This window comes from Calliphora vicina, chromosome 2 (assembly GCF_958450345.1).
Source record: "Calliphora vicina chromosome 2, idCalVici1.1, whole genome shotgun sequence".
NCBI classification, from domain to species: domain Eukaryota; kingdom Metazoa; phylum Arthropoda; class Insecta; order Diptera; family Calliphoridae; genus Calliphora; species Calliphora vicina.
This window is the reverse complement of record NC_088781.1, coordinates 107,820,029-107,847,373: the sequence shown is the minus strand read 5'-3', so window position 1 is coordinate 107,847,373 and position 27,345 is coordinate 107,820,029. Positions and strand designations below refer to the sequence as shown.

The following is a 27,345-nucleotide window of genomic DNA, read 5'->3' as shown; positions in this document are numbered from 1 at the left end:
ACTAAGGTAAAAGCTTACATTCGGTGGAGAGAGAATTTTACATAGAGACGAGACGTAATTTTCAAAAACCGAACTCTTGCAACAATGTATACTGCTGTGGTAGTACATATTTTTGTTAGAAAATCAGAGTGTCTCTTGTCTATGAATCTATGAACCCTTGAAAGTATGCTATAAAAATTCAATATTGCCATATGTTGGTAGGTATGCTAACTTTTTTTAAACAGACTTCAATGTAATGTCAACTTCTTTTTCATTTTTAAAAATGATAACGCAATATTTAAAAACCTTAAATTCGTTGTACCTACATATCCTATGTACCTACATTGTATCTCGTAATTATTTTCCATTTATTACTTTTATATTATTTATTTTCACCTTGGATAATTAATATATCACTCAACGATGTTACACATGCCGCTCATAAATTATCACACACAACAAAAGAAATAGAAAAAAAAAACACATAAAACAAAACACAACAAACACAGTAACAACTTTCTTCCTTAATAGCAACAAAAAATAAGTAAAAACACACTCACAAACTTTAAAACTCATACATAAAGGCGAGAAAAAAAGAAAAACCAAAAAAAATACTGGTTTTTATAAAGAATTTTCCTTTTTTTCTTTAACCCACACCCCTTTTTTTGTTTTGCTAGTTGTTGTTATAATTTTGCACAGTTTTCTTTATGTGTCTGTTATTTTTGTTATTTTGTACATGTGTCGTTGTCATTGTGTTGTTGTTTATTATAACGGGTTGAAACTTTACAAAAAAAATAAAAAAACAAAAACAACAAATATACTACACGTCAGTGTATTGGTAGCATCGAACAACATGATTTGGCATTTCATCACTCTACAGTTAGTGAGTGAGTGCAGCATGTATATGTCTACTGTTTCATGTTGCTCGCGCTCTCTTTCTAACAGCCAGCTCAAGGTTGTGTGCAAATTGATGGACAGCAGTTCATCAAAAACAAAAGCAGACAAAACAAACAAGTCAACCATTCATTTGCCCTCCTTTAAAATGTTGTTTTGTTTTGGAGCAAGAGTATGAAAACTCATACTCTCTTTTTTAAAGCAAAAAAATACAAGAGTGAATTTTTAGCGCACATTTTTCCACACAAACACACACAATTAAAGTTATTAATGCATTTTAAACTTGAGAAAAATATTGCACTCTTTGTTAGCCACCTTATAAAATAAGTGAGAAAGAGATAACTATAGTTTTGATGAGAAAAATGTTCACTTGAACTTTTTGCCAAGAGATTTTTTGAAATCTCTAACTAAAAAAGCTTTTAAGGAAAACGAAATGGTAAAGAAATCATGTTTATATCCCAACTGTTCCTTGAGCTTAGAGCTTGTTAGAGAAATGAAACGAAAATTTTAAGGAGTATTTGGAAAAGCTTTTTGCTAGAGGGGAAATTATTGCCCCTTTTAAGAGTTTTAAAGAGATTTGTACCTTTTTCCCCACCTAATAAGAGTTTTGATCTTTGTTAAAGCAAACTTTACATTGCTCTTTCAAAATTTAATTTTCTTTTTGTTGAATTTTTCAAGCAATTTTCTTCTTTGAGTTTTGTAATAAAATTTTATTGTTTACAACCTACAACTAAATTGTTTGTTTATGTGCCACCATTTGAGAAAATATATGTACGTACATATGTTTGTTTGAATGTGTTTTTAACCATGTGTGGTTGTGTGTTTCAAAGTCATTATAATTGATTAATTGTCTATGAGTGGGTGTTTGCACTAAAGGCTTCTTGTTAACAAATGCTTCTTTATTTTCGTTTTTGTTTGAATAAAAACCGCAATATTTTTTCTAAAAAAATGATTTTTTTTTTCAAATTAATTTTTTTATATTGTCTACTACTACATTTACTATTTGCTTATTTTTATTTATTTTTTTGCATTTGAAATTATTGAACAATGGCGCACGGCTTTAAGCACATGTTTTCTGGTTTATTTGTTTGTTTGTTTTCGTTGGCCTGCTTAATGCCTGTTACCTCTGGTCTAAGCATTCAATTTAACTTACTGCTAACCAGAGTTGCCGTTGAAGAAGGAAACTCAAATTTTTGCTCTTTGGATTGAAGATTGAATACAAAATCTCAAAAACATAAAAAAATTACAAAGACAAATTTAAATTTTGACCACAATTTTCATGAAATGTTTGCAAATTCTTCTTGTAATCTCCTTTTAAAGCGGAATTTTGGACAAAATTTAAATTCTTTGGAATTTATTCTACTAAATATGAATAACATTTGTTAATGGTTTGCAATTTGCGCCTTGGGGTTTCATAAAATGTGGCCAAATGTGTTTTATTTTGAATAATTTTCTTATTTTTCTGATTTGTTGGTGAAAAATTTATTAAAAACATACAAAATTTTCATTAATAAATTGCATGTTTCCAACACCAAATGCAGGTATACAACAATTAAATATCAAACACTCGAAGTAATAATACTTGTATACCCGAATCATCTCCGTCCCTAAAAAAGTAACCGATAATGAAAAACAAGCCAATCGCTATTAACAACTAGTTTGAGCTCAATATTTAACAGAAATTATGAAAATTGTATACTTAATTCACCTAACGTCTATTATCTCTATTTTGGATTCTTCGCATGGGATTCAAATTTACATAGTTTGATCTACTGAACTTCAAATATAGTAAAACCTAGGATCTTGGATATTAATCCAAACATTACAAATGAGATATTCAGAATCCAAGTTACCATTAATTAGGTTCTGTAAAAATGTAATATTTGTGATTATTCTCCTTCACATTATACAAGGCTGGAAGGTTTATGAGTGCCAGTCGATTTCGACATTGTGGAATATTTGGTTGCAAATCCCTGTATAGATTTTGGTGCCAAAATAATAAGAATTGCTATATGGCGAATTTAAGTTTACACATTCACCCCTATCGTCAATAATACATATGTGAAATTTATGTTCCCATTAAATATCCATTTCCCTCGAAGGGAAAATTGCTATCGTGATATTCCCATGAACTTTTCATTCACAATAGTTGATTTTGTGTTTATTATATTTATTATTTAAAAAATTTCACAATATGGGGAATTTCTTTAAGTGAACAAAGCTGAAGAACGAAAAATGGGAAAAGGGAACATATTTCATGTGAAATATTGATTCGCGACAAAATCAATAAAAAATTCCCCGGGAGTTTTTCCCATTGAATTTGAATAGGAAAAATGTGAAAAGGGAAAACTTCCGGTGAATTTTTATTCATAATTGGGCTGATAGTGTTAACAAGATTTTTTGTTTCGAAAATGTAGAATTTTGTACCAACAAAGTTATATGCGGGAAGTTTAGCTTTACTTCTTTAATGTGAAAAAAAGTATCGCTGAAACACATCCATTGTGCACCAAAGCTTATGGTGAATGTGTTTCATCGGTTTCAAGATGCGAGAGATGGTTTGTGCGATCCAGAAGTGGTGATTTTGATACGGAAGACAAAGGTCACCCAGGCCAGCCAAAAAACTTTGAAGACCAATAATTGGAGGCATTACCCCATGTCAAACTCAACAAAGACCTTTGCAAAATCATTGGGAGATACACAATCTGCAATTTGAAAACGTTTGCGAGCAGCAGGATTCATCCAAAAGCAGAGAAATTGGGTACCATACGAATAGCAGCTGAGAGATCTTGAAAGACGATTTTGAAGATCTCTTATTTTTGTACCGAACCATTACTTGCTGTGAAAACTAGATCCTTAACGATAACCGGAAGATTAAGAGATCATATGTGAAGCCCGGCCACCAGCCGAATCGAATCCGAAGCCAAATATCCATGGCGCTCAGGTAATGCTCTGTATTTGGTGGGACTAAAATTGTCCTATTTATTATGAGCTGCTGAAATCTGGCCAGCAAGCATTGGGCGAAAAACGCCCAGAATCATTATATCATGACAACGCTAGGCCCCATGTTGGAATACCTGTTAAAAATTATTTATAAAGAAGTGGCTGGGAAGTTTTCCCTTATAGTCAAAACCTTGCACCGTCCATCTACTATTTGTTTTGATCGATGCAGAATGCTCTCTCTTCACTTCAAAACAGAGTATCCGAAATTGGCTAAATTTGTTCTTTGCATCAAAAGATGAACAGTTCTTTGGATGGAAATTCATATGTTGCCAGAAAGATTGGAAAAGGTCATAGCTAATAATGGTCAATACTTTGAATAAATGTATATTACACAAATGTATCAAAATAAAAATTAAAGAAGTCATACATTGGTCGAAAATTGCTTTATTAACAGTTATAAATTTCGTGAGTTTTTCAAGACCAAATTTCTGCAATCTACCTTCATTACCTAGATGTTAGGATTGAAATGTAGCTCGTTTGTAAAGTTTTCGAGAAACTCATTATCAATTTGAAGTGCCTTGAGGTTTGAACGGTGTAACCAGCCAATATTTTAGTCTTGTTCTCGTAAGCAATATCAGTTTCTAAGCGAAAACTCCGAGATGGGTTTAGGAGCACATCCTCTTCAGTCTCATGTGCTTCATATATCAAGCAGGAAAGATTTTATATTTGGAAATCAGCTAGAGTTTCAAAGCAGATGCAAAACGAATCGATAATATAAATTTCCTTAATAAGTTGGCATAGTAAACAAACTATTCGAGATCGTATATTTTGCCTACTTCTGGACTTTTAATGGTTTTCATATTTCATGCATGAAACATGCGTGAAATATGAAAAATCTCTTTCTTTTTTCAAAAAATCTATTTAGCCCATCCGGTTTTTAGCATTAGATTATGTTGATCACATTTACTTTAAAAGAACTATAAACATGATCTACTCGAAGGATTAAATGATAACGAATTTAGTAAAGATCATTGTGAGCCTACAGAAGTGGTCGGCACCTACAGATACCAAGAACGAACATGTTCGTTTATGGGGGTAGATTCAATTATGGACCGATCCTCACAAAAATTGGTATATAAATTTAGGTTCATATAAAACTTTTGTATCTACAATTTCATCACGATGAAAATTATAAGACAATTATGAATGTTCAAGTAATCTGATGGGGACCTTATATGGGGACTAGTGACAAATGTTGCACGATTTTCGCCGTACTTTACAGTATAATTTCAGAATACTTAGAACTAATTTGTGGAAAATTGTATCAGGATTGCAGCATAATCAAGATATTTATGGCTGCTCAACAGTATTCCGGGGGACATTTGTATGGGGGCTAAGTGAAATCATGAACCGATATCGTCCATATTCAATACCAAAGAAACCTTACCGTATTTTAGCCAGCTAGCTCCTTTCGTTTGTGTCCTATCGTGCTTTCAACAGACAGACAGACGAACGGACATAGATAGATCATCTTATAATCTTAAGAGGATCATTGGAATATATACTTTGGTTCCACGACCAATATTTCGATATGTTATAAGCGGAATGATGATGGGTATAAAAATTTGACTAATTAAGGGGTCAGATTAAAACAAAGAAAGAAAGTGCATAACATGCATTATTATCAATGTTCCTTGATCTATCTAAACCGACCACTGATCATTAACAATACAGACAACCTGGTGTTAGCCTTAATCAAGAATTTTAATATTCCAAAACTTTTTAACTAAGAATTTTCTTAATAAAAACCTCTAGTTAGTGATAACTTCAAGTTAAGTTATGTTATTATAAGTGAAATTTTGAAAATAATCCTCGAAAAAAACCTTCAAAATCATTAATTTAATACAACTTGGCAACCATGATCATTATGCCATGCCTTGGCTGATTTGCAAGGCAGGCTACTTACTCGTCGTCGTCGTCGACGCTCTACAACATTGTGTTGAAAATTGAAAATGAATTTCAATTAATTTGTGTTCGTCTCTGATACGTTTGTACGAGTAAATCGAATGAATGTTTAACTCTACACAATTGTTGTTCTGGCTGGCTGGCTGGTTGAATGGTTGGTGGCAGTCAGAGCAAACCAGACCAGGGCAATACAACAGACCGTCAATATAAAGTGGCCATATACTTAAACATACAGACAAACATAAATACGATTTTTTCTGTTTTTTTTTAGCATTTAGCCATTAAAAACTTTCAAAGCTTGTATATGTGAGTTTGTGTGTAAAATTTAGTGAGGAGGAGCTAGCTGGAGTGAGTACCTGTTTCGGTTTTTGTTTACATAGTTTTTTTTAATAACAAATATCCACACATATGAGCAACTCATAGATACACACACCCATGAAAACAAAGTGATATTTTTTTTTCTTTGCTTCATCTTCTTAAAGGTGAGCAAGTAGTTTAAGTGTGGCAATTAATTGTGGAACGTTTATAATCATATTTTGTGTGTTTTTATTTTGTTCTTTTGTATATTATTATTAAGTTTACGCGTTTTTCTTTTCCGATCAAAAGTTTTTCATTCATGTGGGAGTGTTAAAATGTGTTTTTTTTTACCGTAAATTTATGGTTTTTAGATTAGATGAGATGAATTATTGGCGCGCAGATCTTTTGCGGCAAAGAACCAATCAATATCATATACGTATGTATGTTAGATTTTTTTTAACAAATACCTTGGTAATTTATCAAGATTAAAATAAATCATTAGATTTTGTTTGATTGGGGTCGCTGATGTTATTGGTATATTATGAAAATTTAGCTTTCAATAAACATTAATTTGGCTTTTAATTTAAAGTTCAGGGTATTTGAAAAGAGCTAAAGAATAAGGCAAAAGATGTTGAGATAAAACTACAATATTTAAGAAATTCAAATAAAAAATGTGGAATTTTGTGTGGATTCAAGTACTACGACCCATGGGATCTTTTATGCAACCCTAAACTTCCTCATAGCAAATTCAGGCTACGTATGAAGCCAATAAAAGGCCTTTCCGAACAATTTTGCCCTGCACCATACCAACATTGGGCAGTCACACAGCACATGCTCAAAAGCTCATAAATTGGTGGTACCTATGAACTCAGTGTGCTGTAAATAATACAGCAAATAGTCTCAAATCGAACTTTTCGATCGATAGCAACTTTTGGAATCTTCGTTTGGACAGAGTAATAAACCGTTTGGACTGTCTAAGAACAGGTAAGTAACACTAATATGGGACAAAGTGTTTCTTCATTCAACCCAAAACCGTATTCTTTCCAAAGTTTTTCCACGCGGGATGCCAAAGGTTCAGGTCATATGAACGCGCCGGGAACCTCTATCAGCCAAACGATCAACGCAATCGTTCCCAACCTGAACACACCAGGTACCCTTTCCAATCGATAGCAACTTTTTTGATCTTTATTTGGACCATCGTATTTGTCTAAGCCCAGGTAATTAATACTAATGCGGGGCAAATTCGATTCAACCCAAACCCGTATTTTTTCCATAGTGTTTCCACGCGGGATGCCAAAGAAAGGTTCAGGTTATATGAACGAGCCAGGCACCTCTATTAGCTCGATCGTTCCCAGACTGACCCTCATTACCAGGTACCCAGAACAATGACAGTTCATTGTGCTCATCAAGTTCATTCAAGGATGGAATGCAGTCAATAATGACACCCAATCTCATACCAAGATAATGCCCCAAGCGTCGCCTGGATATATGACATAATTGAAATCCAAATATCCCTCAACCTGTTTCTCAAAAATTAAGTAGAGTGGGAAGGTACTCATTGGAATACCCCTAAATAAATATCGGCACTAGTAACACTATTGATCTCTTTGAAAACATCGAAAAACCACAGCTGATCGACATTTTGAAATTTTAAATTAGGCAATCTTTAAAAAAGCTTCGCTACTCACACCTTATTCATTGGTTTTACAACGTTTGCAAGTAAACTTTAGCCCAAATTCACTTTAAAACCTTCTTCAAAAGCTAAATATTTCATTAATATTTTAATAAAGCAGCTTGCGACATACAACATTTTATGACCTTCATAGTTTTTCCTTAAAATATTAATTGTTTTCCTAAATTTTCATTTATACACATATCCATACCTCTTGCTTCAACTTAAGCATTTTTACTCGACAACTGCTTGGCCAACTCGGTATACTTTAAGAATTTCGACTGTGGACTTTCGTCGTAGGGATTGATGTTGGGTGTTGTGGCAACACTGGACGGTGGTGTTGTTTCTAAACGCTGCTGGGCTGCTGGACTTTTCGATGAAGTCATACTTTTGGGAGAATGCAGTGATTTGGGTGAGATGGCTGCCATAGCAGCTGGTGATTTCATGTTGTTCATATCGTGTTGTTGGTGTTGGTCATCCTTGACAAAGTGCACCTTGGAGAGATGATGACGATAGGCACCCTTAGAGCTGAATGGTGTATCACAGAAGGAACATTTAATAATGGAATCTGCTGTAACAACAGCATCATTGCAAGCCCAACTAAAGGCCAACATGCTGGCATTACTGCCACTACCACCACCACCACCAGTACCTCCAGCATTCGATGCTGAACTAGACGAAGTTGTATGTGCTGGAAAATTGTTGTTGCTGTTGTTGGATGAACTGCGTGTATTGGCTGCAGGCGTATCAGTAGTTTCGCAAAGTTTTTGTAAAGCAGCCAAAGGATTGGCATTTGTTTTCTTAGCCACTGTGTTGCAGTTACTATTATTATTGTTATTGGTTTCCATGGTTGCTGCTGCACTAATCGTGTTACTATGCATGTTGTTAAGATTGTTAAACATGGATGATAAAGCATTTAGACTACTACTTTCATTTAAGCCCAGATTGGGCTTCTTTTCACTGCTCGAACAACTGGACTTTGGTGTTATGGAACGTTCACTAATGCTGGGACTAATGGCTCGGGAGCTGGGTGTCAGTGAGCTATGTCTCATATCAATTTCCTTCATTTTATGACCCTCCAAATCCTCATGATCATCGGGTATATTGAATTCCTTTTTAACAGAAATTTTCTTTGGTATTTCATTGATGGGTATATTATCGGCATCGTGCACATGATCACTACAATCAATTGGCTCGGATTTGATTTTTGTGTTAAACATGTTATCTCTACATTCTTTAAGATTTTGGTAATTTCTATCGGGTGTAAGCCGTGGTGTCGGTTGTCTGGACAGATCATAAGAGCGTTCTGGGGTAAACGATTCCAAACGACTGCTACAACGTTCTGAAACTGAGCTTGATTCACTGGCACTGCGGTCACGATTTGAGGGATAATTCGAATAGGAACGTAAAAATTGCATAGTTTGAGGATCCATTAAAGGTTTGGTGTAATCAACATTATCATCGATGCCCAAACGTTTGAGTATGCTAGAGCCTAACGGTGTACCACCTGCTGAAGCATCTCCATAGGCGGACGATTGGCGTGGTCTTGAGTCGAAACTTTTTTCGATTAACTGTTCCAAAGCATTTAAAACCGAAGTGCCGCCGGCACTCTTTTCCGACTCTGTCTGAGGCAGGGGACATAAAATATCAGCCCTAGTGTTAGTGGAGGACAAAGGAGAGCTATTGCCCTCTGAAGTTTTGCGTCCATCACTGCGACTGTGCGGTGTCTGGGGACTATTTAAACGTTCTTGTGGTGTTGACGGTCCAAAAGGAGATTTCATTATATTGTTGTTATTATTTTGTGATCTTGGTGACAACACTAAACTTCTATCAATACATTGGCGTATGTGATCTACAAACACTGCGGTTTCCACTTTCTCACCACATGTTTCACAGGTTAATTTGGTTGAAACGGCAAAATCTCTTAAGGGTTTTAGAGCCTGATCTAAGCCAGCTGCTTTAAAATCATGTTGTGCCCTTTCCATTTCCAACAGTTTGCGCACTGGCAATGATTTTTTGCGTTTTTCTCTCGCCTGTCTGCCACGGCCCCTTATCATTGTTGGCACATTTTCAGCTGCTGCAGCAGTTCTAATCATGTGTTCCTTGTAGTGGTTGTTCTTCACCATGTGATTGCTTAACTCTTTTAAAGTAGAAAACGCTTGATCACACACTTTGCATGTCAGTACAGCACTAACAGTGGAATTTGCATTTGTTGCACTAGCATTAGGAGACAAATCACTGTTATTAACTGTAACCGTGGCATTATTGTTGCCCGTGTTATTGGCTGCAGAGTTAGCAGAAGCTCTATTGTTGCTGCTGCTGCTAGTGCTGTTATCTCGTGACGTTTTCTCATCGGTAGACTTCCAAGAAATGATTTGTTCTTGCGATATTATATTGGTATAATGTTGAGTCTCTTGCATGTGACTTGTCATTTCGGCCAGAGAACGGAAACTTTGTCCACACCACATACATTTTAATATTTGGCGCGTTTGTTCGGCACCTTTGCCCAGCCATACATCTTGTCCACGCACTAGTTTGCGTGGCAATGGCATCGTTTCTTTGATTAGCATGTTTAGATCAGATTTGCTGCCACCAGATGTTGCTGAATTGTTGGTAGTTAATGCTGCTGCCTGAGCTAATGCTGTAGCACTACTTTGCGTGGTTGAATGACGAGAATGATGGGAAGATTGTGTGGTTTGATTGCCGCCACTGTTTGCTGGCGTGCTATTTGAGCTAATACTAGGAGGAACATTAACACCACAGTGCTGGGTTTCCTTCATGTGCGTGGTTAACGAAGCTAAAGTGGCAAAACTTTGCTTGCACCAAACACATTTGAAAACATCTTTGACAGCATCTGCACCCTTATTCAGCCAGTGTGATTGCCAAGCACTGTGACGACCATTTGACGTGGTTGTTGTCGTTGATGAAGTACTCGTAGTGCTGGTTGAATGTCTAGTTGTGTTATTATGATCACTATGATCAGCCTTTGACGATCCTCCAAGTCGTGTCATTTCAGTCATTTTCTCTAAAGCTTTGGTGGCTTCATTTGGTGCGATTTTCGTTTTGGCATTCCAATCCATTGAGAGTGGAGTCTTTGGTGACATGTTGGCTGCAGCTACCGCTGCCAAATATGGATTTATTGGAGGTACCCATGTGCTGGACGCCGGCAATGATTTGTAATCATTTGATCTTGCCAATTTCCGATTGCTTATTATAACTGGTTCCTCTTCGTCTGATTGACGTTTGCGTCCATTATTTACCGATAAATCTAATGGACTATTCACGTCGTCTGCTTCATTATCATTTGCATTATCAGCCTCATTATCAATTCTTTCACCATCTGCACCATCCTCATCATCTTCACTGCCATTAGCATCATCGTCAGAATTCCGTCGGCTACGTTTGGTGCTAAAATCCAATGCTGATGTATCCGCACTATCACTAGCGTTTGGTGGTGTTGGTGTCAGGGTTTGCTGAGAATTTGGGGAATGTGCGACTTGTTGTGTTGCTTGCTGTACCAGCGATGCAGCTGCTGCTAAAGGATTTGTTAACAGTAAGTGATTTTGTTGTGCTGCGGCAGCCGCTGCATTAAAATATGCTGCCATGGCTGCTGATTGTGGCGGCAATAGAGCGGCTGCAGCTGCGGGCGCCAAAGTAGCTGGTAACGGCAGACCCACTGGTGGTGATGTTGGAGTGGGTGTTTGTCCTGGTGTATGACCTTCATGGCCAGAATAATGTGATTCGTTTGATGGACAGCGAGCGTCATTGTTGGCCGATGCTGAGGCGTTGGACTCGCGTGACTGACAACGTGGGCTGGCAAGTTCACTGAAAGTACAAAGAATAAAAATGTATTTGTTAAACAAATGTTTGTTCAATACTTAACATTAACAAAAGTACATAATAATAATAACGACGTTTTATTTAAAGTTAAGTTTCTCACTCTACCACTTGACCTGCATATGGTAAACTATAACACATCCTACCTCGTAGTTTACAGTTGATAAGTTATCAATGATAAAATATTTTAAATATTCATCGTTGCATTAGATTTTCTTAAATAATTATTCTGGATTAAAATTCTGGAAATAATTAAAGATAGCGGAGTCTATTAGTGATTTTCGTTTGTCTGTGTATTAATTGAAATAAGTTTTCGGAAACCCTCTGAAAACCTACGGACCCACATGTAGTAGTAATATATAAGATATAGTCATGAGAATTTTAGTATTAAAAATCAGAAATTTACCCATGTCAACACTCAAATCTGTCAGAAATTCTTTTTAAATTGTCAGTGTTGAAAGAATCATTCAAATCGGTATGTAAATGATCGAGATATAAGCGAAACCAAATTTGTCTGTTTTACTATTTTTTAACAAAAACAACACAGAGAAAACAGATTCGTGATAGCAACCGAATTTGTTGCCAATCGAATGATTCGGTTGCACACATAGAATTTTTCAGTTCTAACAACAGAAAGTCAGTTGATAAAGAAGAATTTCAGTTGAGGCAACCAAACTTTAGTTGCCCCTTCCAAAATATTGTAGCCACAACTGTAAAATTCGGTCACTAAGACAGATTGGCAACAAATTCGGTTGCTATCACGAATCTGTTTTCTCTGTGAAACTGCGATACACCCAAAGTCTGCAGATACACGAAGTCTATGGCGGGAAGCGAACCCGCAACCCTCAGATTGATAGCCCAGCACACTATCGTCTAGTCTATCGTGCATCCTAATTTCCTCTAATAAAGTCCATAGTTGTGAAGAAAAATAAATTAAAATTATTTATCGATTACAAATACTTTTGCATTTCATTCGTACATACATATATCAAGTGATCTAGATATCGACACAGCTGAATTAATCACTCCGAATTTGTATTTGTAGGTTTCTTTCTTGGAATCGAACTTTGAAAATCAATTTGTAATTTGCTTAGATTTATAAAACTGCTCGCTGAAGCCTATTCCCAATTGTAAGACCCCTTCCACACTAGGCAATTTAGTTGCGCAAGTCTCTTGCGATAGAAATCACAATACTAACCTTTTGTAGATAATGGCGGTTGGTATTGCTACGAATGTAAAAATTAGATATATTTTTAGCCCAACTACGAAAATCTTGAATGTCCACTGCATTATCGGAAACATCACTCTAGAAAATGTCAACGTTTAAAAAGTAACTTAAAGATGGTACAATAAATGAAAATGTCAGAAACTGGCGGAACGACCGACATTCTATGGAAAACTCTAAAACAGGAAAATACAAAGGAGATTCTAAACCCAAATAGACTAACATCCATAAGACTAGTTATTGTGTTAACAGGCCGTACAGAGTTGAGTTCTCATCTGGCTCGTATGGGTTAACAAACGAAGACGGAACACCTTCGAATTAGAAGCAAACAGTTACATATGGGCAACATGAAGTATGTTGGAGTATGTAAGGAATTTAATTTCCAATTGTCCTTATATTTTTTTCAACAGTAGTACGATTTACATCAATGTTTCTTACAATTATGCTTATGATGTTTAAGATTGATAAAGACGTCGACATATTCTTTATAATGATTAGTTTTGTACATATTTATTTAATTGTTTAGCTTGTTACAAATAAATCAGTTCATTAAACTAAAAATATGATGACCAAACACAGGTTTTAAAATTTAACCTGCGGAAAAATTTGTCTCAATTGTCAAAATATGTAACCACTAAACAAAATATATAAGAATTCTTTTAGTTCAAAAACTAATTTTACTTAGTATGATTCAAAACAAATATTTTGTTTTATTTTATGCTAATTGATCGTACAAAACACTTGTGAGAGTAAAAAAACGTCAAACAAATTTGTGGTAAAAAGTGGTTGCGCGGAAATAAACTGTCAATAAATTTTAAACAAAACAGTAAACGTTATTTTGGCTCAGTTCCGTGACCTGTAAGAGAGTGTCAATCTATATACGCTAAGATTAAGTGAATGGCCTTAAAACTAGAACCGATACGTAACCCCGAAGAAGCAATCACAGAATCTGGTCTGTGTCGCTTGCTCTCCATCAATTAAAGTCTGCACCCATTTTATCCCATTCCTCAACTAAAGCTCTTAAGGTCATCCTTGCTAGATATTTTATTTTTCGTACACTTCTGTCCAATTCATCCCAAATATGTTCAATTGGATTCAAATCCGGCGATTGGGGAGGAGAATCGAATTGCTTGGAGACGTTCTACAGTAGGCATTCCTTCACAATTTGAGAAGTATGTTTAGGATCGTTACCGTGCTGGAAGATCTATTAATCCGAAAAGCCCATTTTAGCTGCGGCTGCCTTAAATTTTCTTTCAGATTTAGAATCTTTTTCTTTCAGATTTAGATAAATAAAACGAATAAGTTTAGTGTCAATAAGGACCAGATTTCCCAATACAGCAGCTGAAATGCATCCCCAAAACCATGACAGATCGTCCCCCAGTGTTTCACTGTTGGTTTTCTCCATACTCTTTGTTTTCCAAAATTACATTTTGACAATAGTCCATGCCATTTTTCTTACTAGCTTCACTAATAAATGGCTTTTTCTTGGAATGCGACTGTGAAATTCGTTGGATCTTAGTACATTTCGCACAGTTTCGGGATAAATTCTAATTTGCTTAATTTTGTTTAATATCTTTTGGGTAATATCGGCACTTATTCTGGATCATTTGCTACGAGTCTGACAATATTTCGTTTTTCCCACTCTTATTTTCAGTTGTATTCGTGCTAGTGTAATTTTATACAATAGTTGGAACTGTAGAACGACTAATTCGAAGTATTTTTTCGCATGATTTTTTTCATTTCTCAACTTCTAATATCTTCAGAAATTTCTTAAGTTTTTTTTTTAATTTTTGTGACATTTTCAATAAAACTTCCATATTATTAGCTTCACGTTTATTTATCGTGGTGAACAAAGTTAATAAAATGAAAGACTGTTACATAGAGATGTGTTTTATTTTTACTTCTAGTAAAGTAGAAATAAAACAGGTTCCATTTCGAATCCATCAAAATTCTTAAAGCAATTTTATTAACCAACTGGCATTTATTTAGGTTTAATAGTATTAAACGGAGGTTATTTTTAGTGAGGCTCTACGCACTGTGACCCATTGGATATTTTGTGCAGTATAAGATTCAGGCTACGTATGAAGCCAATTATTTTATTTGGTAAGAGATCAGTGGCCATAAGAACCCTTCCGAGCCATTTAGTTCTGCAGGTTGTCAGCATTGGGCAGTCGCATAGAACATGTTCAGAGGTTTTGGCATGAAGTTCTCAAAACCTATACTACTATTCATTCTCAACATTATCTAAAATAAAATGGTCATACTTTAGTCTGCAGTGTCTGGCGAATAATACAGTAAGTGCTTTCAAGTTACCCTTATTGAGTGAAAGTAATGACTGGGATCTACGACTGAATAGTTTAATGAACCGTTTAGAGTGTCTTAATCCTGGTAAATTACACCAAAATCAAACAAATTCCGCTTCAACCCAGGAACGAATACGTTCCATAGTGTATGCACGTGGGATGCAAAATAATGGTTCAGGAACGAGCGTCAGATGCCCCTGTTGACAAGACAATTAGCGCGTTCATTGTCAGTATGACCTTCATAGCCAGGTACCCAGCACAATATGAGTTCATTGTGTGCACCGAGTTCATTCAAAGATGTCCAGCAACGAAGGTTACTCCAATTATAAAAATTTAGCAAGTATTTCAAATGATAAATAGGATTCTCAATTTCTCTACTATATGCTCATATTTTTGATGCATTATTCCCTATAAATTCGGATTTAAAATATTTAAAACTTAATTATTTTCTAGTTTTCTATTTATGACCAATGATGTTGACTATATTTTCTGTTTTATCATTTCGCAATTGCGATAGCCGTTTTTCAGAATAGAGCTACATGAAAATCTAAAATACAATGTATTTTTAAACATTAATCACAACTATAGCCGCCCTATAAACCAATTGTATAATTTCTTAGCATTTGAGCCATAGAGAAATACGCATAGAGCGGAAAGTATAAAAAAATTACTCAAAATAATTACACGTACAAGTGTTGTTTTTGTTTTCACATAGTTTTTCTTTAGTCATACCTTCTCACCACTTAGGTTTTTGCAAACTGAGTTAGGTGTTTAACAGGAGAGTTACTGATCTATGTGTATTTACTTATGATTTTAACTACAAAATTCGAATATAATTTTTAATTAAAGAAATATTTTTTTTTAAATTTTAATCTGTCATGAAAAAAAATCAATTACAAATAATTTCACTTTAATATTCACCTTGCATTCAAAGCCTGTCGATAGATTTCCAACATAACAGCCTCGTGCAGCATCATAATGTGATTTTTTTTGTTGAATTTTTTTTGGTTCGTTGAAACACACACTCAATATTTACAAGAAATTATAACGAAATTTTTTTTTTATTTGATTCCAAACCGCACACAATAAGAAGGGTCTGCTACAAACGCACCAAAAATACACACAATGAACACATGGAAATAACGCACACGCGGAATGCCACCTCTCCGAACGCACAACAACATACAACAACACAAATCAACAAGCATTTAGTAACGCAACAAAAACACTTGTTAATTCAACAGGAGGTTGGTTAAGTGGGTTGGGTGTGTGGTGGGAAATTACAGTGGGGTGGAGAGCAAGCAGGCAATGTAATTTGTATTTAAAGAAAAAATATTTAATATTTTTGTGTTTTAACAAATTAGTGGTATGTATTTGTTAAGTAAATAGTTTTTGTTTTAAAGAAATATAATGTCACTTTAATGTTTTTCTTTGTTGGCTAGATGTTTGTGTCAATGTCATTCATTCATTTATATGGTATTTGTTTTGTTGTTGCTGAACATTTTAAGCTTTCAATCAAAAACACTCACTCACTCATTTTGTTGTTGTTTGTTTTTTTTTTTTTGTTAAAAAGAACTGACATTTACACACTCTCCCTAGAACAATACATGTTCAAATCACACACACACGCGTCAAATAAATCATCTGTCACAGTGGTCAACTTATTAAAAGAAATAACGGGTTGACATTTCTTCTTCTAATTTTCAAGAATTTATTTTGTTATTTTAAGTTTGTTTTCTTAGAGAATGTCTGGGTGGGTGTATTTTGTTCTTCTTTGCTTTTAGTTATTTATTTATAATTTTTGTTATTGTTTTGAAATATTTTTATTCAATGATTTATTAGAACTTTTTATAAAAACACATAATTTTCATAATTTTTGATATGTTTTTTTCGAAACGAAAGATTTTCTTGTTTATTTTAGTGATTGAGCTGTTAATGTTTAAGTAAAATTAAAATAATAAATAAATCACAGCAGAAACTTTTTTTGAATTTAATAGTTTTATTATAATTTTTGTTTTCTTTTCAAAATTATTTTTTTTTTTTAATTTTTAAGATGACTAGTTAATGTCCACTTTACTTAAAATTTACGTCGTTTTTGCTTTTAGTTTTTTTTATTGAATTAAGTTTTATAGTTTAGTTTGACATTTATGGTTTTGTGACGTTTCGATGTCGCCTTTGCCAAGTCGTTTAAGCGACTAACTTAGTATCTGATTTTCCTGTTATGAGTTGTACAAGACAAAAAAACAAAAACCTAAAATCCTTTATGGGAAAATCCCATAAAGCACTGAAATTAAGTTTTATTTCACCAACACTGCGCAGTAAATCAGGAGTCTGCCAAGCTCTTTCTATGGAGAGTCGACAGCAGAGAGTTTCACATACACCCGCACTTTTAGCACTAACATTTATTTAATATTTGACACACAACAAATGCAGTTTTATGTAGCAGTCAATCATATAATGACAACTGACAGTTAACAAAATGTTCTGGAAAAATTTTAGCAAAAATGTCTTGATACTATATATTTTTTTACACCAACTCTATACTTTTTAAATTAAACTTTTTAGGTTTGTTATATTTCTAAGTATGCTTTATTTTTTTATTAAATTTTTTAACAATTATTTATTATTTTTAAAACAAATAAACAATAAAAACAATTTTCTCGACATGATCTCGTTGAAGCGTTATGTTGTCGACTAAAACATCTTTTTGACACTGACAACGTTGAGAGTCTGACAGCAGCAGCCCACAAAAAAAAATAATAATAACAAGAAAAGAAAAAAAAGCAACACACATGAAAGCAACGATTTTTGTTGGTTTGCATGGCTGTTCTGTTGACTTCACTGTTATAGAAAATCAAACAACAACTACTACAACTACACTACTATTTATAATGAGTAACAACAATAACAACTATAACAGTAGAATATTTATAAAATAACAACTATAAAAAGCAATAACAAACACTCACAAATACCAACATTACGTAGCAGAGCAAGAAATATTCCCCGAATTATAAAAATCCCCATACAAATAATAACAACAATAACAGCAGCAATTCAAACAGTTCTCAGTACAAAACAACAACAACACACCATCAAAATAATGAGGGATTTCTTGCACCCAAACCCAATCACACACACAAACACTCGCATTCACACTCAGTGATGGAAAACATTAACTCTCTTTGTGAATAAAAGAGATTGTGTCAGTTTTATAACACTATAAATGAGTTTGATTCAGACAACATTAAATTGATAAATGGCTTTTTGTTGGGGTATATTTTTGTTCTTGATTGCGCTCAAAAAAAAAATAATAATAATAAAAACCGGCGCATTTGCCAAATAACACAAAAAGATTCTCACTCTCTCTCATTATTTAAAAGAAACTGCCACAAACCTAAACTCTTATTTAAGAAAAACTCTTAAAATAAAATATTGTTAAAAAAACTAAATACATTTTTTAACAAAATGTTTATATCATTTTCTCTCTCTCTCTTTTAAACCAAATCATCACATGCGCCTGAAAACCTCGGAGAGCCTTATCATGAAGTGTCAATAAAATTCTCTGTTTTGATTTATTGTTTTGATTTTTTTCGCATAAGCAAAAAATAAACAAAACAACAAATAAAATGCTCTCAGTTCTCTAAAATATAATAAAGAATGAGAGCATTCACAAAAATAAAAGCTTAAATTAAACTCATAAATCTGCTGCACAAAAATTATTTTAAAACCTCTCTTAAACAAAGTTGGCAATACTAATAAATCTCCCATAAAAATTTAAAAAAAACTCTTTACTACTCTGGATAAAACTCTTTAAATACAACAACTTGCTGCTACACTAGGAAACCCCCTTTGTCTTTCAATCAAAAATAAAACTAAACTTTAGCAAAAGCAGCAAGAAAAATGTGCAGTTTTGTTTTTCCTACAACCTGCAACTGCTGTTATTACTGTTAACAGTTCTATTCCGTTAACATTATTTCTCTTGGTCCTGTTTCGTTTGAAAACACAATAACTGTTAAAACTTCTACTGTTAATTTTAGCCCTGTTAAGCTTTCTTTTCCTAACAGTTGTCTAAATGTGTGTGTTTGTTGTGTTTTGTGTCTCCTTTTAAAGTCTGTTAAAGTTTAATTTTATGTTGTTTCATTTTTCCTTCATCTTCTTCTTATTTGTGGCATATTTTAAATCAAGGTTATTTATGTTGTGTTTAAAAACGAGTGGTGGGTGGAGGGAAAACATAAAGTTATAGCAAGTTAATGTGTTTAAAGAGCAATTTTAAGGAAGTGTGATGAATTTGTGAATTAAATAACTAGGAAGTAAATTTGAATTGAAATTAGAAAACTTAAAGAAAAGTATGTACTATTATGTTACAGAAAAAGACCAAAATGGAACATTGTTTCCGGGTTAAAACGGGAGTAAATGATAATATTAACAGCGAATAGGATGACAATTCTGAAACATTCCCACGACAGCCGGTTCTACGTACCGGAATGACCCGAAGATCTTCGGCTAAGGGCTGTCAAAGCAGCAACAACAACCATACAATTTTTGATCTCGGAGCTGCACCTTCCGGCAATGCAGCTCCGCATCCTATTGGTCCGTACCGGAGTTGAAGAAAATCCCAGACCATGCCAGAACCGAATGCACCACATGTCAACACAATTAAGGTGCAACTCTTGTTTGGGCTGGTGTCACTTTAGGAATTGTTCCGGACTTAATAATGAAAGGGAGTGGTCGGAGAACTACGTTGCCCCATGCTGCCAGCGACGTAGTTCATTGGCTTCTTCGGCTTCATCGTCGTCATCCTACGCCACATCTCCACCATCCCCACCGCAATCACAACAACAACAGCAGCAGTAACAACCATCGCGGCTCACACCATCGATTGCAGTCCTTAGACCTGGGGTGATATCCATATTGCAGTTCAATTGTAATGGCCTCCAAGGAAAAATTTCAGAGATAACCCGATTTATGCGCCGACACAACATCGTGGTCGCTGCGGTCCAGGAGACTAAACTTACGAGTAATTCCAGTCAGCAAAGTTGCAACGGATACAACGTTCTCCGAAAAGACCGCACCAGAGGCAACGGTGGAGGCATCGCATTTATTTTACGCAACACCGTGCAGTATAGAGCTCTTTCTCTCGATCTGAATTCTAGAGACCAATATTTGAAGTTCAGGGTATTGCGGACAGATCGGGAGATACGGAGTTGGAGCTCTATAATGTCTAAATTATAGAGACATTAGGACCTTATTAGATGGTGATACTCGTTTGTCCTAGGGGATTTTACCGTCAGCTCTGACACTCAAGTCTTGGGGAAGACCAGAGAGGAGCGTCGCTGGCGGAACAGATTGACGAACCCACCTTCTGCTCACTAAATGACGATGCCCCCACACGGATTATGGGTAATTGCGCAAGTTCCCCAGATATCACCATAGCGAGTCCTGGTCTGATTAACTGCACAACCTGGCTTGTAGTTATTTCGCTAGGATCAGACCATTTACCCATAATCGTTTGTCTGGATAGACCCAACGATTTCATCGTCTCTGAACGCCGTACTTATATCAACCAAAAGAAAGCAGACTGGCACGGCTTTAGAGAATTTACCGACCGCATCTTCAATGGTCTACCGATTCCCTCCAACGTACATAAAGCAGAGAGGAAGTTTCACGAAACCGTCACCGCAGAAGCCACTCGCTTCATTCCAGCTGGAAGAATATCCGTAGTGCCGCACTTCCCAGCAGAAGCAGCGGGACTGGAAGATGAGCGTGATGACATCCGAAGTACCAACCCTGACGACCCTAGGATCGCCCAGTTGAACCGTGATATCAGCAGGTTGGTAAATGAGGACAAGCGAAACAAATGGTTGGATCATTTGAAGAACTGCAACTTAAGTTCTGGAGTTGGCAAGTTGTGGTCCACAGTTCGGTCTCTCTAATCCGACAAAGAAGGATGATTAAGTTTGCAGATACCACCATATCCCTAAGCGGTGCGCGGGCGCTTTTTGCCGACAATTCATTGAGCACCCCGAGAGAGGCAAGGCGAAAATCGCGAGTGAGGGACAATCGTACAGGCCGATTTCCCTCATGTCACCTGTAGCGTAGAACTCGAAGCTCTTCTCCTCCCCCAGGTGACCCGTCTACTACCAGCAGCTCGTCACCAGCATGGATTCCGTAAGATGCACAGTACCACCACAGCATTATCCGCCATAGTCACTGAGATCTCACAGGGCTTAAACCAGCAGAGGCACAAGGCCTCCGTTCACAAGGAACGGACTATCCTAGTGGCTCAACACTGTCAGTCACGCCACACTCTTCCAGGACATCCTGCAATGGTCCACAATGCCCAACAACACGAAGAGATGGATAGTGAACTATCTGAGTGACAGGCAGTTCGTGGAGCTTAGAGACAAATGCTCAAAACCTCGTAGAGTTAAACAAGGAGTCCCTCAGGGCGGGGTCCTGTCGCCGCTCCTGTTTAACTTCTACCTCTCTAAACTTCCAGTGCCCCCACAGGGCGTTGAGATAATCTCGTATGCGGACGACTGCACTATATTGGCAACAGGTCACAACGCTGATGAGCTTTGCGGTATGGTAAATGGTTATCTCAATGAAATCCACAATTTCTTCACTGCACGTAACCTTTAGTTATCACCAACGAATTCACAACACTCTTCACCAGCTGGACGAAGGAGGTAAAACTGAACTTAGGCATCATGGTCGACGGAGTTCAAATTCCGACAGTGAACCACCCGAAAATCTTGGGTGTCACTATTGATAGCCTTTTTACCTCCCCAGCCACTGCAATCACGCATAAACTGCAAAATAGGAACAAGGTCCTCAAAGCACTAGCCGGCAGTACTTGGAGTATGGATAAAGAAACCTTGCTAGCTACCTACAAGACGATTGGTCGGTCAGTGGTCAACTATGCTGCTCCAGTGTGGACGCCTTCGTTGAGCGATACACAGTAGAGAAATATTCAAAGCTGTCAAAACGCAGGCTTAAGGACCGTCACAGGCTGCCTTCATATTAAACCAAGGTTCTACCGGTCAAGGAACACAACGTCATGTTGACGCAACAGTTCCTTCTGTGATGTCATCGGAGGACTCATCCAAACTTCAACATCACACAGTTGGAATCTCCCACGAGGCATGTCAGACAGGACCTTCGGAAATACGAGGAGAACATACAGAGGTATGTGCAGGATCCATTTGATCGCCGCTCGTTGTAATGATTTATTTTACTTAATTAAATTTTTATTTATTAAAGTATCAATTATTATTAGTATACATTCCCAAACATATAGCATGCGATATATTTTGTTTAGATAACCTTATCCATATACACTGTGTATTAGTATGTTTGATTGTACATACAATAACCTTTCATGCTCTCAGCTTTTGATATCATTGTCAATCTCGTGTTTATTAATATCTTTTGTCTCCCTTTTGCAAATAGACAAACAATTTATCTTGTAATTATGTGAAAGAATAATTAGTCTATTTCTTTTACATTCATTAATTTTTGCTACATAATTATAACAAGCTTTTCTGAATAACCTAACGCTTTCTATTTGATAATCTTAAAAACGATCACTTGCAATTAGGCAGTTGTGAAGTAAAGATAATCGTCAATATTTTAATATTAAATATTAATTGTGGTTAATAGTGGAAAAAACCCAAAATTATTTCATTTAAAATTAAATTAAATTCAAATAAAAGTTGCTTCTTTAATTTTGCAAATCTTCTTTAAACAACAAAAAAAAAGACATCAATATTCATTTATACAAGCAAAGGCTTGTTTGTCTCTGACCTGGATTTGAGACTATAAATTTTTGGTTTCGCTGGTTAGAAGAGTCTAACGCTTACATCAAATAAGTGGAATTATTGGCAAAATCACATAATCTAGTGGTCTTCAGATAACTCAGTAATATCGGAGCACGTTTTGGGCCTAACCTCAAATTTTACACCATTCGTGGTAAAATCACGTAATCTAGTCGTCTTCAGATAACATTGTAATATCGGAGCACGTTTTGAGTCTAACCTCAAAATTTACAACACTCGAGTTATAATTCATACTATATAAGACTAAGTATATTACACAGCTATTAAGTCAGATTTTGCTTAAAATTATATTTCTTTTAACAGTTAACATATAATTTCTGTCAACTGATTAATTAATAAATTTGAATTTTATGATAAATTGTTTTTTTTTTGAAAAGAATTATATTAATTTCTTGTTATTTAAAATTATATCCTTATTATGTATATTTCTTTACAATGTAATACAAATATTTTAATTAAAATTGAATTATATTATCTGAATTTTACTACAAAATCAATTTTTTTTTTTACATAATTTTGATAATAATGCTAATATTAATTTTTTTTTTTTGAAGAAAAAGTAATTTAAATTTGTAAAATACTTAAACTTTTTTTAAAAAAAAATTGCAAGAAATATTCAAATACACTCAAAGTTGTTCGTATTTACTATTTTCTTATATATTATTACTTAAATTTATATATATATCATTCCTATTACCTTTAATTCATTTGTTACTATTCAATTATCTATTATATTTAAAATAAAAAAATGATGTAAAATATTATACTGAACAAAGGTTAGTTATAAATACGTATATATTGTTACATTTTAACTAAATTATTTTTATGAGTTTAATTAGTATCTAGTCTACACTACAATATGAATTATTTACAAAATTTCTAAAACTTCAACAACACAGTCATCACGTCACATATATTCCAGCATTGATGGGCCCACCAATCGGAACAATATAAAACGAAACATCAGTATACAAAAACATAAAATTTTGTAAGTAATATCATTCATAATTTAATTTATATACATATGTAGGTATTCTAATTCAGTCCAGTCCAGTCCTGTCCGATTCTATTTTGTCCCCTTTCCATTTTCTCATTTGCCTATACAAAATATTTTAATTACTAGTTGTTTAATTTTGTTCATTATCTATTTTAGTAAGCTTTCTGCACTCTATACTTAAATATGTAAACATTTTTGAATTAAATGCATTTTTTTTCTCCTTATTTTTATTTTCTCTTATTACTTTATTTGTTTTGATCAATAAATTTCTCATTCAGTTTAATTTGTAAATATGAAATCTCACTAGTTTAATTTTTGGGAAATAACAACTACAATGAGTTATTTTGCGTAATGTATTAGGTCATGTATTTTTAGGGACAACTTCAGCAAACTCAGGGTATTTTAGTTGTCAAGGTGTAAGACAAGGGAGGGAACACGTATACCCTACATGGTGCAGATCTTGCCATGACTTATTTATTTGATACCTTGCATTATACTTTATTTTTTATGCCTTCTCTTTGGTAGTTTTTACTTATTGGCATGGGGAGAAGGTTATATGCTTACGCGCAGAATGAAATGGGTTGAGAACCACCACTACTATGTTTAGAGTTAGCCGGACACAGACTTTCATGCCACTGAACCTTTTTTCTTTCATAACTTTGCAATTTTTTTATTATTATAAATGAAACCAGCGCGTAACATCGTATATGACAGCTTTGAACGACATTCACAGAGACGCCATCAATTCCGCGGTAGCAGGATACCGTATGAATGCCGTACTTGGAGGTCGCCCACCACGTCGAGAAGATTCTACCGCGTGGAACAAGAGTCGGCACAACTTAGATCAGGATGTATCAACAGACTCAATGCCTTTGTATCTATGCAAAATTCAATAAAAAGCATTTTTTGCAAATTTTTGTCAAATAAATTAGTTAAAACTAAACAACTCGCTGAGAATTTACCTAACATAGAAATTCATAAAAAAGCTTGTTGCCTACATTCTCAGCGAGTTATGTTTTTCCTAATTTATTTGACACGTAAAAAACACAAGGTAGACATGTTATATATCAATGGATAGAATATTTTGTCTACTTTTCAAAAATGTATATAACTTTTGACAATTAAAAATTCATGGAATACTTTTTTGAAAAATATGACAAAAAATGTTTTTTATTGAATTTTGCATAGATACAAATTTTTCAAATTGAAATAAAATATTTATTTATGAATATTTTTTAATGAAATTGCACAGTTATGTAGATTTTTCTATTTAAAATGAAAAAATAAAAACAAATTTTGAAATTTGTTATCAAGTATCCCGCAATTTCCAAAAAAATCTTGAAAAATCCCAAAAATGGGATTTTTTTTGTTTTTTGGCTATAATATCCATAATAGGGGCGGGGCTATCGGAACCCTTTACAAGATAATTAAGAACTTATTGGGCATTCTAAAATAGGTTACTATATTTTGATAGGTTACTATAAAATCGCTTTTTTTAATTTTATTATATTCAAATGCATGTAACTTTGGACTCAGTCATGATTTCTTTCTTTATTTGATATATAGATCTATTGTTAATCCTATAAAAGAAAAATGGATAAAATCGGAGAATATTTGGAACCGCGGTTACCAAAAAACTGGTGTAGGGTGGCTAAAAATGTTGAAAATTAAATTTTCAAATGCGAATATCTCCTAAGCTATAAGAGATAATTGGTTTTATGTAGTGCTCGACGAGGAGATTCCGTGTGTGTTTTTTTTTTGAAATCGGAACACAAACGAAGAAATAGGATCATTTTAAAAATTGAACATACCCGAGGTGTCCTACTTTGGGAACCCCTGGTCCCGCTCCTGGTGGGGTCATGAGGTCCAAATTAAAAAAAAACTTAAACTCGACTACACTTCCTCTTTGCGCATGTGAAATTTCATTCAAATCGGCGTAAGGGTTTTGAAGTTACAGATTTATTTCCCTCTTTTTTTATTCTCATACCACTGTGCGGCCCTCAAATCCAACAGAGTCAAGGAAAAATGTACATTTTGGGTGCGAGCTTCCCACCGAAGCCGCGACGGATATTGCACGAAGTTATATTCCGTACATAATGACATCGATAGGCCTTTCAAATGGAGCAAATTGAATTAAAGGGAATTGAAGCTCGATGCGATACCTGTAAAAAGTATAGATAAACCTGTTAAAGAAGTGTGCCAATTTTTATATAAATTTATATAAATGACGTTTTTCTTTATAACTCCTGAAATAATCGAGTCTCCATCCAAAATATATTAGAGAGTTTAGGTGTACTCACAACATGTTCTTTTTTAATTTTTAAACCGCGATATTTGATATTTTTTACATTGAATTTTATTCACACCACTTAAGGACAATATCTGTGCCTTTAAAAAGGAATCCAAAATTATGCTGGTCTTTGAGTAGTTTCAAAGTTATGGGCAATTATCTGTATATAATTTTAGACAATTTTAACAAATTTTTCAATTTTCAAATCGCTATATTTTTGAAATGGAATGGGTTTCCGATGAAAAACTCATTGATTTGGTAAACCCTTTGGAACCGTACTATGTGTGGTAAATTTCATTAAAATCTAAGATGACAAATCCGAAAATAGTTGTTTTCTATCCGTTTTGATATGGATTCTGCCATATCCCTACCATCTTCATTGTAACGTTAAGGGATTTTCAAAATGAACTGATATACCGGTAATAAATAAAAAAATTACTTTTTATTTTTCTGTTGCCTTGCGATATTTTTTGACATTATTTTCTTATCAAAAATCTAACAATGAAAAATAAAAATTAACAAATAACTGCATAGAGAATGTTTACAAAAAAAAATAATTTTTCGATTCAATACTGATTCCATACTTACATTATTTTCATTTATCGAGTAGTATTCCATTAAGAATATTTAGATATACTTCGTGGTATGGAATAACATAGAGACGAGATGTAATTGTCAAAAACCTAACTCTTGCTACAACAAAATACATGTTAGTCAAAATATTTTCGTATCCAAAACCGGATTTTTAGAAAAGAAATTATTCGAATATCCCGAAACCCGGTCGATGGTAGTAAATAAATGAATATATTTGGACCTCTACCATGTTTTCAAATAATGAATATTTTGTGTGGACGATAGATATCTCCAACCTTACTCTTTATTACTACACATTAGAAGTGGTAAATATTTGCATTTTTAATTTACAATTTTTTTTACAAATAATGGCACAATTATTTCCCTCTGTTAAGTAAAACATCTCGATTCTTCAAAAAAATAAATAAATCTACAATAAATTCCAAAATAATGCCCTTAAGTCGACACCCGCTTACTTGTCACATTCATATCATACACCACCACTAATATGTATTGTATGTAGTAGAATTTC

At 34.5% G+C, this 27,345-nt stretch overlaps 1 protein-coding gene and 1 pseudogene across 1 annotated transcript; one reads left to right on the top strand and one right to left on the bottom strand.

The window, feature by feature from the left end:
• Nucleotides 1-7,960: 7,960 nt before the first annotated feature.
• On the bottom strand, nucleotides 7,961-16,997 carry tio (tiptop). Its single transcript, XM_065502072.1, has 2 exons — nucleotides 16,034-16,997; nucleotides 7,961-11,572 (listed from the first exon to the last, which is right to left on the bottom strand). The coding sequence occupies exons 1-2, from the start codon at nucleotides 16,087-16,089 to the stop codon at nucleotides 7,972-7,974; spliced, it is 3,657 nt and encodes a 1,218-aa protein (XP_065358144.1). The 5' UTR covers nucleotides 16,090-16,997; the 3' UTR covers nucleotides 7,961-7,971.
• A 2,687-nt stretch (nucleotides 16,998-19,684) lies between these two features.
• LOC135950774 (uncharacterized) lies at nucleotides 19,685-21,495 on the top strand (annotated as a pseudogene).
• The last annotated feature ends 5,850 nt before the right edge of the window (nucleotides 21,496-27,345 follow it).